Here is a 13985-nt window from a genome sequence, read left to right as displayed (position 1 = left end):
TACTGCTCCCTTATAATTTAATGATGCCATGGGGTCAGGATGGCCAGAATAAGTTGTACTGGTTGCCTTAAACTTGGATTATTACGAGTGGTGTGTCACTGGTGTGTTTTATGATTTTTATCATATTATTATCACTCGCACAACATATTGTACAGCCAATTTCTTCAATACTTTGATATGTAATAGCTCATGTTGAGATTGCCACTATAGGTAGGTTTATTATTTTAGCAGCTGGTTAACAACTCACTGGCTGTTATTAGATTAAATACGCTGTGATTATTATAGTTTTTATCATACGGTCAAATGGCTTACATCACTGTTTTGATTGACTGTAGCTTAAATGGTTGCTAAGATATTGTTTTTAGCAAATGGCTATTGAATGTGTGCTCTGTGCAAGCACAAGGCAGCTCATACTAACCATAATCTAGCTGTTTCTGTGGGGATACACGCCAGGAATTCAGTTTCACACCGTCTCCAGACATTTCGTATCTGTCTGTGTCGTCTAGATACGGCATAGCCCCCTGACACCACTCAACTAGCTATGACTTAGCCCCCTGACTCAGTTCCACTAGCTATGACATAGCGCCTGACACTGCTCCAGTAGCTACGGCGTAGGCCCCTGAAACTACTCGCCTAGCTAAGGCATACCACCCTGATGCCGCTTGCCTAGCTAAGGCGAAACTCCCAAACGCCAACTGCTGGTTACGGTGTAACCCCCCAGACGCCACTCTGCTAGCTACAGTGTAACCCCCTGATGCCGCTCGCCTAACTACAGTTTAGGCCCCCCAGGCCACTCTCCTAGCTATGGCATAGTTCTGTGACACCACTCACCTAGCTGTGGCGTAGCCCGACGGAAACCGCTCGCCTAGCTGTGGCGTTGCCCCACGGAAGCCACTCACCTAGCAACGACATAGCCCCCCGATGCCACTCGCCTAGCTACGGCATAGCCCCCTGACTGTACTCACCTAACTGTGGCGTAGCAGCCCGACACAACTCGCCTAGCTGCGGCATAGCAGCCCAACACGACCCGCCTAGCTGCGATGTAGCAGCCTAATATGATTCGCTCACTCGGTTGAGCACAGCCTTCTTAATGTAGCCTTTCTAACCTCGTTCACTCCCATTTCTTTAATGTTGCAGACTTTCATATAATGCATATGTTGTTAATGTAGTAAACTGTTTAATTTCTTGTAAATGTAGCAAACTGTTTAATTTCTTGTAAATGTAGTAAACTGTTTAATTGTTTGTAAATGTTAAACATTGTTCTGAACTATCTATCTTTCTTACTCCAAATATTTTCCTTTTGTGTATAATCACAGAAGTATACCAGTATCGGAGCGTGCCATAGGTATTGGAACTGTGAAGACGGAGCCCTCGTCACCTCTGCCGCCTTATGTCAATTATGTCGGCAACACGGGGCCGGGAAGCTCTCTGAGATGTGCAGACGGTACTGCAGCCTTCGTAGGAAAAGAAGACGATGACGAACTCGAGGTGGTACCCCACAATCCAGTCGTCTGTCCTGCGCACGCCAGGAAACGGATCGTGTATTCCCAGATGCTCACTATGGCTATCATGGATTCCCCAAACTGGTTTGTTTCCTACCAACAAACTGATAAAGACAATACTTTAAAATAAGTTGTTTTCACTTTTTAAAAAACTGCACAGTTGCTTGCATTCAGAGAAGATCTTTGGGTAGTTGAAACTGCATGTTCTGTAATGCAATTTTGACTATGTGGAGTAGTTTTATGATCCATTTGAAGTTTATATCGTTGACCAGCATGTTATCTGGCAGGGATTGCAATGCGTGCATTCCTACTCCACACTAGTGAGCAACAACATTGTGACTACCTGCTTCATAACATGATGTTTAATGTTTCATATTGCTCTCATTGAAATATTAACTGATCAGGGTGTATACGACCCGGGACAACCGGGAGATCCGGAAAAAATTTTTTCATCCGGGAGAAAACTGGGAAAAACCTGGGAATTTTTTAGAATTCCGGGATCTTTTTGTTTTGTTTTAGTTTTCAGTTAATTTTTTTCTAACTTTGACTGTAAGAAATAATACTCTAACAAAGGATATTGCTGCATCCTGCTATTGCAGAATAATACTGCAAAAATAAAACATGAATGAGGGAAAAAAATAAAATAAAACTTAAGTTGCAAAGGATATGTGCCATGAACACAACATAACACAGTGCTCATACAAGCGTCTACCAGTAGAAAAATGTGTCAAAGGCTTTAGGAAGACTATGCAATGCTTCATAACAACGAATTGTCTCTGATGAGCATGATGTCAAAACTGTTTACATTAGATTCGTGTGAGCGGTTGCGAGCGGACCCATGCGCATGCGCAGATGAGTCGCGCATGTACCTTCTCTCGCTTCTGGCTACAAAAGTATGGCCGTTAGCTGTATAAGCAAGCAGCAAGATGCTACCTGGAAAATTTTTACTGGCACGCGCAAGCTGGCAACTGCTGAAACGAACCTCTTTCTAACAGGTCCCGGAAAAGTAATTGTGAATGATTGATTGAAAAGCGTTACTTTCAAAGTAAATTTCCTTTTACGCACGATGAACAAAGTGCGACAATGTGCGATGAATTTCTTAACTCGCAGAGCGTTTGACTCTCATTTAAAAATCACATATTTGAGGATGACCATATGGAAAAAGTTTCGAGCCCAGAATATCAGACATTTATGTCGGTATTAAAACTTTTACTGGCACATTTGTGTGATGTATCTTATAGTGTAACACTCACAAAGAAAGATCAACATTGTATGTGAAAGTTTAGCTTCTCTTGCAGCTTATTAATCGTAGAGACCAATATTATATGTGAAAGCTCTGCTTTCCTTGTAGCAACACTATGCATATTAATATACACCATTAACTTTTCCTAATTGGTGCATGCGCTACTTAACAGTGATAATGCTATTGGCTGACTACATCACGTGTCCTAAGCTCTGAATATCCTCTGTATCGGCTGGCGAAATCACGTGACATGAGCTATGACTGGCTTACAAAAGCGTATCGCAATCTCGATTTCAATGCTTCGGAAAGTAACATGAGGTGTTTCGTGGAATTCGAATTCATACTTATATGAAAATATACAGCGTAAATGGTCTTTTTCTGAGTTTCGTTTTCAAAAGGGCTCAGAAATCGTACGCCAGTGTATAAAACCATAACCATTCAAAGGATTGATAAGTTTTACAGTTCCGAGGAATAGAATACTGTCACTTCACATGGAAAAAGTGTATTTTCACCGTGGATAATTAACACAACAGGTACACAAAACAGAGACTTTAATCGTCACTAATATATTCTCCTTCACTATTTGCAACAGTCTGCCAATGCTGGGGAAACTTTTTGATTCTGCAACTGTAGAAATCACGTGGTTTTGAGGCGAAGAACTCATTAAGCCACGTTCAGAACTCATTTTCATCTGGAAAGGAATTTTCTTGAAGGTAGTTTGATAGAGAACGGAAAAGGTGAAACCGTGATGACGCGAGATCAGGTGAATAAAGTGGGTGCAGAATGACTTCCCAACTCAACTCCTGTGTAGTGTTTATTGTCAGTCTAGCAGAATGCGAGCAGGTGTTTTCGCGCAGTAGCATCACTTCACACAGTCCTCGGTGTTGTTCTCGGATTGTGTCTATGAGACATTGCAGTTGTTGACAGTAAATACCAGCACGGCGGTTACACCTCCGGGAAGCAGTTCGTAGTACACCATAACATCTCTGTTCCAGATACTTAAAATTTTCTTTTGTGCATGCACGCAGGTCTTTGTATGAGGAGCTGCTCCTTTGTTTGGGCTCACCTGTTCCTTTCTTTTCCATAGTATAGCGTAAAGACACTATTTCTCCTCACCAGTAAATATACAGGATAGGAATGGTCAGTGTTTTTCACAAGCCAACTGTTGACAAGCAAACAGAGGTGCACTTGCTGGTTTTTGTGAGCTTGGCTTAGAGTGTGTGGTATCAATACATCTGGATTTTGAAACTTCCCCTCGGCATGCAAATGTCCCACATTGGTGGAGTGATCAGTCATCACATTTGTCAGTTCTCGAGTACACTGACGTGGATCACTGTGGATTAATGCTTTTAAATGATCATCAGACCCAAAGACCTCCCTGAACATGGAGAGTCTCTAACATCAAAATGATCCTCCTCAAAATGAGAAAACCATTTTCTTGCCATGCTCTGTCCAACGGCATTATCCCCATACGTAGTGCAAATGGTTCTGGCTGCTTCTGCTGCTGTCACCACTCTATTGAACTCAAATGGAAGACTTTGTCAGAAATGTTCTGATCTCTCCACTTGACATTCCATTTTCTAACGTCTACAGCTCAACTCGTTATCTCCAGATGACAAAATGCCAATTCGTAAACTGAAATAACAAGAGTGAACTAAAAATAAAAAAAAATGGCAAACAGTAAATAAACCCATAGCAACCAACATACAAAACAAAAACACTGAAGTTAGGCACCATTCTAATAGTTCTCCTACTTTTCATGTATGTGTGGATCCTTTACATCTTTTAGATGCTGCCAGAGGAGTAAAGACACAAGCATGCCCATGTGTGTGCCCACATGCACATGCCCCTGCCCCCCCCCCCCCCTCCACACACACACACACACACACACACACACACAAACAAACACACACACACACACCTGCACGGACCATTCAGATGGTCTGTCTCAGTTGACAGACAAGAGCCAATGAACACACTCTGCCATTCGTCATTTCATATTTTTGACAGTAATCTTGCACAATGTACTGCTGTGCTGTGCCTCTAGGAAGATACGAAAAACCACAAATTGATTACTGTCAATGTATTAATATTAATGGATTATGGCTCCCTAGATGGTACCTGGTCAAAAGCGATAATACAGTCACTGCCAAGAATTCGTACCCTCTCTCACAAAGGCAAGCACAATTAAAGTGTGTATATGAATTTTACATCTATGCTGTGCAAAGTGCTGTGAAGTGGATGGCAGATGGGTGTTCTCATCTTGCCACCTATTAGAGCTTCTTCCTGTACCATTTATGTTTGGAGGATGGGAAGAAATATTGAATAAGTGCCTCTGTATGCACAGTCATTAGACTAACCTCACTTTGGTGGTCTGCACAGAAGTGATACGTAGCAGGTTTTAATACAGGGGCAATCCAGAAAGTAACCGTCCTTCTATCGTGGCTTTAGTATTTGTGTGCGGAGCACCACTGTTGTCACATCCGTGTGTTTGTTGATTTAGTAAAAGTCCAGCAGTGAAAGTATAAGATTTCTTTCTGTGAAAACATTTCATCAGCAGACATTCATCATCAGTTTTGTATTTCCTACAGTCAGTTCAAAACAAACATTGCGGTGCACTGATATTCATCCTCACAGTGCCCAAAAACTCAAGGGATTTTGAAGCAATTCAAACGGGATGTTTTTGATCATCTCCCACTCAGCCCAGACTTGGCACCAAGTGATTTTTGTGCCTTGGCGTACATGAAGAATATGCTCGTGTCACAGCACCTTGATGATGACGACAAATTTCAAAATGCTGTGACAAGATGGCTATGTGCCCAAGTGGAAAAATTTTATGAAGAAGGAATTTGTAAATTATTGAAATGCTATGACGGATGTTTAAATTGACAATGTTGAAAAACAACAAAAAGCTAGTTTCAATATGTATGTAATACAAAATTTTTTCTGTGCCACTTTTTTATTTGCAGCCAAATGGAGGTTGCTTCCCAAACCGCCCCCATATACGAGGGGGGCACCAAAAAGAAACCGGACTCCGAGGGTGCTGTCACTCGTAGACGTAGTGCAGGGTTCTCTCACTAGATGGTGTTAGTAGAGACCTTCATGAAACAGCTGTGCAGACAGCGTCAGTGTAGAGCTGAACGTGCAAGTGTGGTATTGTGTTTCTCTGACTGTTGGCGGGTTACCTCTGCAAAGTTGTTATGGCAACTTTAAAAGAACAAAGAGTGTGTGTGAAATTTTGTTTCCTGCTTAAAAAAAATGCAATGGAGACACACCAAATGCTTCAAGAAGCTTTCTAGGAGGACACTATAAACCGTACACAGGTTTTTGAGTGGATTGGGTGCTTTAAACATGGTGAGATGTGTGTTGAAGACCAAGCTCGTTCTGGACGCCCTTCAACATTGCGAAATGAGGAGAACACTGAAAAGGTCCGCCAAAAGATCATCGAGGATCGTCGCCAAAATTTGGACCAAATTTCAGCAGAGACAGGAATCAGTTGGAGCTCGTGCCAGCGGATTTTGAGTGAGGATTTGCACACGAGACGTGTTGCTGCTAAATTTGTTCCGCGCCTTCTCACACAGGAGCAAAAAAACCATCCGCATGAATGTGTATCAGGACTTGAAAACAGAGATTGCACGTGATGCAAACTTCTTGAAGAAAGTCATTACAGGGGATGAGAGTTGGTGTTACGGGTATGACCCAGAAACCAAGCAAGTGTCAAGCCAGTGGAGGACTCCCAACTCTCCCAGACCAAAAAAAGCGAGGCAAGTGAGGTCAAATGTGAAGACGATGATCATTGTCTTTTTTGATGTTAGTGGAATTGTGCATCGGGAATTCGTATCCCCTGGCCAGACTGTTAACCAGCACTTTTACTTGGATGTTTTAAGGCGTCTGCGAGAGGATGTGAGGAGGAAACGCCCGGAACTTTGGCAATCAGGTGACCGGTTCCTGCATCACGACAACGCTCCATCACACACGGCCTTACGAGTGACCCACTATTTGGGATCTCAGAGGTGGTCTGTCATTCCCAACGCTCCGTATTCGCTGGACCTAGCCCCGTGCGACTTTTTCCTATTTCCACAAATGAAAAAACACTAAAAAGGGAGCGTTATGACGACGTGGAGGCAGTAAAAACAGCTTCGCAAAGGGCACTGGACAATATCAAACTTAAAGAGTTCCAAACATGCTTCCAACAGTGGGAAAAGAGACTTGACAAGTGCATCGCATGTAATGGGGAGTATTTTGAAGGTGACTGAAGTAATTTTGTAAAAAGGTTCGTCAATAAATTTTTTATGACAACAGTCCGGTTTCTTTTGGGTCCCCCCTTGTATTTCTAGATCCCTCAGGTAATACTGCTTCTTGAAACTTTGTGAATAGGCTTTGGTGGAACAGTTGTCACTAGTCACTCACATGAATTTGTATGTGGTCATCCTCAAATAGGTCAGGTCTATTTGTTGCTGTTAACCCTAATGTAAAGGGCGTTTCAAAATTACACTGACAAACTTTGAGGGGATGTAGAAAGTGTCTTGTGGAACAAAGTGAAGGTAGGAACCTGGGTTCAGAAACGTGATACGATGACACTACAGAACGTCAAAGTTGTAGGCCCCAGTGCCTGTAATAGCATATATACACACAGATTGATTCCATGATGATGTTACAAACTTTCAGGGTTGATGGAGAAGGATAAATGTACCAATTTGAGGTAAGGAACACTGGTCTGGAAACAAATGAGTTGAAGGTTATAAGTGAAAATCATTCTGATAACTCCAACAGTGGAATAAATGTACTGGTACTGTTGTTGTTAAGATTGTAGGGTAGGCAACTTTCAGAGGTGATAGTGTATATCAAAACAAGAAAAAATGTCCAGTAAACGTGGGCTCTAAAATGCATAGCTGAGGAGCTATGAGCATTTTACGTCTTCGTTATTGTGAAACACATCTTCTCTATCGAACGAGTGCCCATAGCTTCTCAGGTATGCATTTTAGAGCCCATGTTTACGGGAATTTTTTTTCTTGTTTTGTTCCATAGTACCACCTCTGGAAGTTGCTTACCCTACAATGTTAACAACAACAGTGCCAGCACATTTATTCCACTGTCTGAAGTATCAGAACAGTTGTAAATTACAACTTTCGACTCATTTGTTTCCGATACGAGGACCCTTATCTCAAACTGATAATTCAGCTTTCTCCATTACCACCGTAAGTTAGTAACGTCATCACAGAATCACTCTCTGTGTACATACATATACAGGCCCTGTGGCCTATAACTTTGACTCTGTGTAATGTCGTCAGATGAAGTTTCTGGACACGGGTTCCTATCCTCATTTTGTTCGCCAAGACAACTTGTACATCCCCTCGAAGTTTGTCGGTGTGATTCTGAAACAGCCTGTATAATTTCATCATGGGTGGGCTGCTGAATTATCTTCTCTAAGGAGGTTTCAGAGAGAGCATTTAGCAATTTTTTATAAGACGTCTTGTCACGCCAAACTGCACTGTGGAGTGGGGTGGTGCGAGCAGGCGGCTTGCGGTGAAAGGTAAACCGCTGAGTGGTATGTGTGCTAGGAAAGAAGAGTCATCATCTGACAGTAGAGGGAAACGAAGGACTAAGACAACTGACTGTCCTGAGCACTCACAGATGGTGAAAACTAAATATTAAATTGGAACAAGAGTGAGTATATAAAGATAATAAAAAAATCATAAATATCTAGCTCCATAATGAAGGAATTAATAGTGCTAAACTGGCAATATTTGGTTTTTTTTTCAGTAAATTTGTACCGAAAAAGATGGAACAATATTTTCCTGAAACTGATCATGTTTATAAGAAAATAAAGTCATAGGAGAAGTGGATATTTTCAATCTGGCCGTGCAGCTGAATTGCCGATGTTCCATAAATGGAATCCTATGCTGTACATTTCAGTGAGGTATAGATATTATGAGAACAAGGAGAAAATTCTGCGACACTGTGGAGTGGTGCAGTAACCTCCTTCACATTTCAGTATCGGTGAAATGTCTGTTCTATTACGTCAGACGTATGGCCGTCTGTTTAATAGCAAGTCGATCTGCAGTTGAAACACAGTACACCAGATTGTGTGTCTCATGGATTGTACAAATTCTCTAGAGGTTGGTGGAAACAAATATCTACACACAGATCACCTGATTCCTGTAAATTGCAGACTGGTGGTTTGCGGGTGCAGAACCGACATCCGTTAATATCCCAGACCTGTTAAATTGGGCTCAGATCAGACATATATGGTGGCCACGACATCGACGTGAATTCACTATCTCTGTAGCACGAGTCTAACCTTGTGACACAGACAGTTGGAAAAGTGATGCATGTGATCCGTAATAATTTTCATGTAGTCCACGGCTGTTACGGTGCCATTGATTACTACCACAGCTGCTGTGGACGTCCAAGTGAATGTCCCCAGTACTGTACTGCTGCTCCCATCAGCCTGCATCCGCGGTACAGTGCGTGTTTTCAACAACCCTCTGCCCAGATGACTGCATATCCGTACGTGACCATTCATCTGCTGTAACGAGAAATGTGATTCTGACCATATTCTTATTGACCCCAAGTCTCTTCATTATGATAACCTTTGTTCCTGTATTGGATATATCATAGCCATAGTAACAAATTGACTCAGAAAACCATTTGGATATTAGTGGAAAGATCTTTTGGCCATTGTTCAATAAATGCTTCATCCATCCCAGATAAATCTACCTCACGGTTAATTCTTCACATAGAGTGTGATATATTAACTCTACTTGTAAGTCTGTGACCTTATTTCCCAATTTCCTGGTTTCTCCACCTGTTGTGTTCACATTTTCATGGTATCCTTTATGTGGACTGTTTTCTGGAGAAGTATGGGCACAACTCAGTCACTAATTTCATAATCCTTATACTACCAGGATCTTTTTGTTTCACTGAGTGCCTTCCCAAGTAATATACATGCATATTACTTAGGAGAACAACAACTTCTTAGCCGAGATTACTGTAAATGTCTTAATTGTAGATAACTGGTTTTGGTAAAACTAAGTTAACATCTTCAGATCTTCATAACAGTTATTACCAACATCTTGTTGTAGATAACTGGTTTTGGTAAAATTAAGTTACCCTGTTTATGAATATCTGAAGAGGGTAACTTTGTTTTACCAAAACTGTTTATCTATAATAAAGCTTTTTATAGTGATCTCGGCTAAGAAGTTGTTCTTCTCCTAAGTAATCACTACAGATTGTCCCTACAAAGTCAACATGAGGAAACTTATTACATGCATATATTGGCCACATTTTAATGAACCAATATATGAGGGTGTGCTGGAAAGTAATGCCTCCGTATATTAATGTAAAATCTCTAAAAACTATTTAAATAAAACAAGCTACATCCTTATTCTTCATGTCTAGATGTTTATTTTTCAACACTGTCACCCTGTTCCAAACACATTTCTCCTAACAAGAGACCAGTTTGTCGATACCGTCACTGTATTTGACAATGGAGCCACAACCTCACATCTCCTAGCAGTGCTTCATCACTATCATAGTGGAGTTCTCAAAGGTGGTCTTTAAGTTTTGGAAACATGAAAATTGTATTGGACCAAGTCAGGACTGTATGGAATGTGATTGATGGTAATGAACCCGAGGTTTTGAACTGTTGCAGAGGTTGCGTGTGGTCTCGAACTGTCGCACTGAGGGAAAGGGTGCTCCGTGTGTGGACGACCTCTTCAAACTCGTGCTTTCATTTTCCTGAGGGTCTCTCAGTACCTGCAGTGTTTATGGTGGAGCCTTTAGGCATAAATTTCAGATGTACCACACTGTGAACGTCCCAGAACACCGTGACGACAACTTTGCGTGCGATGACGCAGCCTCGAACATTTTTGGTGTCGGTGATCCTATGTGGCGGAATTCTGTTGATGCTCCCTTGTTTTCAGGGTGAGCACAGCTTTAAACACTTGTTACATTGTTGTTCCTGTCACCCTCGTGCTCAAAACACGAAAGAAATTGTTAACTGATGTCCGGTCTCCACTCAATTAGAGAACGCTGTTTCTCACAGGGAGACACAGTTATGTGACGCATTGTCATGTTACACACTACAGTTTGTTGTTTTGCGTGGCACTATCACAGCACAGGCCTACATTGATGTTTTTAAGCACCTTCTTGCTTCCCACTGTTGAAGAACAATTTGGGCGTGTAGATTGCATCTTTCAACACCATCGAGCACCTGTTCATAATGCACGGCCTGTGGCAGAGCGGTTAGACAACAATAATATCCCTGTAACGGACTGGTTCCTGCCTGTGAGAGGCAGGCAAGGTCAGACATGTTAAGTAACACCTGCCCCTACAATGGAGGTAACACGTGAGGAACAATATGGGACTTGGAAATTCTTGAAATTCTGCTTTTGTCTCAACAAATCTTCAGCTGAGGCCTATACAGTGTTACAGGAGGCCTATGGAGAGTTTGTTCTTTCCTACAGCACAGCTCGAAGGAGGTTTAAAATGTTTAAAAAGGGGAGACAATCAATTTCAAAGGAAGGTGGATCCGGTGCTCCAGTTACTGCTCATACAAAAGAAAACATCAACACCTCTGCAGTCATTGTGAGAGAGGATCAACGAATTACCTTTAGATCACATTCTGAAATACTGAACATTTCATTGGTGCCACCCACACGTCAGTGACAGAAAAATTGCACACGACACGTGTTTGCGCACGACGGGTTTCGAGACTGTCGATTTTCAAACAAAAGGACAGTTGCGTGCAACTTTACATGCAGTTAACTTGATGTTAGAGGAAGATCCGGAGTTTGTTTCTAGTGTAATCACTGTTGATGAAATTTGGCTACATCATTTTGATCCTGAGAGCAAACAGCAAAGCTCAGTGTGGAAACCTTCTTCATCACCAACCCCCAAAAAAGCAAAAGTGGTTGCTTCTGTTGGGAAAGTTACTGTCATCTCATTTGTTGATATTCGTGGAATGGTGTATCAGCATGTTGTAGCTGCACACATGTCAGTAACTGGACAATACTACAGGGATGTCCTGAAAACATTGCGAGTCCATATCAGGTGCAAAAGACAACATTTCTGTGAAGCAGGCTGGATGCTGCACCACAATAATGCGCGGTCGCATATTGCCAGTGTTGTTGCTGAATATCTTGAAAAATCAACGTGAAGTGCGTCCCTCACCCTCCCTGTCGTCTGGGTTTAGCCCCGTGTGACTTTTTTCTATTCCCTAACACGAAGAAACGCCTTCGTGACATCAGAAGCAGTGGTGAAGGCTGCGGAGACGATTTTGAAGGACCTCTCAAAAAATGGTTTCCAGCGTGTATTTGAAGACTGGCAGAACCGCTGGGAAAAAGTGCATCACATTCGTGGGAGACTACTTTGAGAAATATATTCTCAAAAAAATTATGATCATTCTTTATTGAACAGCCCTCGTATATATTTGTGTGTTCTGTAAGACATGTCCGAAAGGAGACGCACCACATATTACTCGTGGCATTTCGCCGATTCCCATTAGAGTTTGACCCTTGTGTGCATCTGCATTGAAGAGAGCATTGGTTGTCCTCACCTGAATTCTGACTTGTCTGAAAGAACAGGTACCACATATATACAATTTAGGAAAGGTCAATAATCTCTTGTATAAGTGGCACTGCATTAGTAGTGAGCAGATAAGTGGAGAATTTGCATCTGATGGGAGGTGTGCTAGAGTTGTCCATGCAGTTATAGTGACCACTGTGTCTGAATGGCTTTGTAAGTGTTTGTAAGTATATTTCTCTCTTGTGTTTCTTATTTTCTTTGTCTTTCAATGCCTATTGGATACTGAAGTCGTGACCTACATTGCACCGTACTTTGTTGAAAATTAACATTATGTACCAACTATTTTTTTGTGCAGGCGCATCTCGTTGCGTGAGATCTATAGATACACCAGGAGGAACTTCCCGTGTGTCAGGTATCGGAACAACTGGGAGAATTCCATCAGGCACATCCTGTCCATCAGCCCACTCTTCGTGAAGACGCAGCGCACACCCGAGCGCAATGCCCACTACTGGTCAGTCGGTGAGTCTGCTGCCTCTATCCGTATTGTGCTCCACGAAGGCAAGATAAGAATGTGGGCGATGTCAAAAAGTCGAGAAATATATTAATTTAAATTATTACATCTTTTTTAGCTCTTATGTTGCACCATCACCTTGTAATCTTACAGTTCCACACTTCACTATTAAAATTCTCTGTCTTTGACTCAAAGTCTTGTCTAGGGTTACATTCTTGCAGATGAAATATTATAACGTTCTGGGTTCCTGAAGACAAAATAACTGATGAAGATTTGCGTGTTGTTATGAATATCTTTTTATTTTATCCCATTCTTGTAAATCACACTTACTTTACAATTTTCACTTCTATCACACCAAAACTTACATTGTTGTTGACAAGTTTAGCAAAATACGTGCATTTCCATTAGAGGCTTGCCCCACCACTACTTACATTCTGCAGGTCTCACATTATTCCAAAGAGGTTTACAAAGCAAAAGAGTTTAGAAACTTTCTTTGCCAAAGAAGAACCTTCGCTCAAATATACAATTTTTTTGTAAATCAAGCTAAAAATGAATTTAATAATTAGTGTTAGATTGTGAAATTAATAATATGAATTTTAAGTATGCCACAAATTTTGTAGTGTCAGTTGTTTTTAAAAGAAGAGCAATTCTAACTGTTAGTACATATCGATTGTAACACATTAATTTCTTTTTATACGTTTTTGCCTGAAATGTAGTACATTGTATACAAAATCATATAATTCTTTTATTGAAACAGCAGAGATAATTTTAAGCTATGCAAGAATCGATAATATACATGATATCTGTTATTTCTATATATAAAAAAAAGGTAATGTTAGAGGAGCGTGACCCATTACAACCTCCAGGAGAGAAACCCCGATCCAGATGTTTCTGTCACTTTCGAAATCCCTCCTGGAAGTCACTCAATTAACATGCTTAGTACCTTACACAATTCCACAGCCAATGTCATCCACTATATCAAATCTTGCTCATCCAACTTGGTTTTCTACGTCAACTTCTACTATCTGTTCCACAAGCCAATGTATGGTGCATATGCAGAGGGTACCCTGTATTACTAGTAGTCATTTCCTTTCCTATTCCAATTGCAAATAGAGCTGGGAAAAACATTTATCTATACGCCTCTATACAAGCCCTAATTTCTCTGATATTATTACCATTATCACCTTTACACGAAATGTAA

The 13985-nt window shown here is 41.3% G+C and overlaps 1 protein-coding gene across 5 annotated transcripts in view; it reads left to right on the top strand.

Moving 5' to 3' along the window:
- LOC126427382 (uncharacterized) overlaps positions 1-13985 on the top strand; it is a 420537-nt gene that overhangs the window by 166639 nt on the left and 239913 nt on the right. For all 5 annotated transcript variants that reach the window (XM_050089736.1, XM_050089734.1, XM_050089737.1 and 2 more), the window contains 2 exons: positions 1317-1586; positions 12629-12792. In XM_050089736.1, the coding sequence (XP_049945693.1) occupies positions 1317-1586; positions 12629-12792 (434 nt within the window). The remainder of the gene's footprint in view (positions 1-1316; positions 1587-12628; positions 12793-13985) is intronic.

The sequence above is a fragment of the Schistocerca serialis genome, chromosome 11, assembly GCF_023864345.2.
Source record: "Schistocerca serialis cubense isolate TAMUIC-IGC-003099 chromosome 11, iqSchSeri2.2, whole genome shotgun sequence".
Classification (NCBI taxonomy): domain Eukaryota; kingdom Metazoa; phylum Arthropoda; class Insecta; order Orthoptera; family Acrididae; genus Schistocerca; species Schistocerca serialis.
The sequence above is the reverse complement of the archived record's forward strand: the minus strand, read 5'-3'. Positions and strand labels throughout refer to the sequence as shown.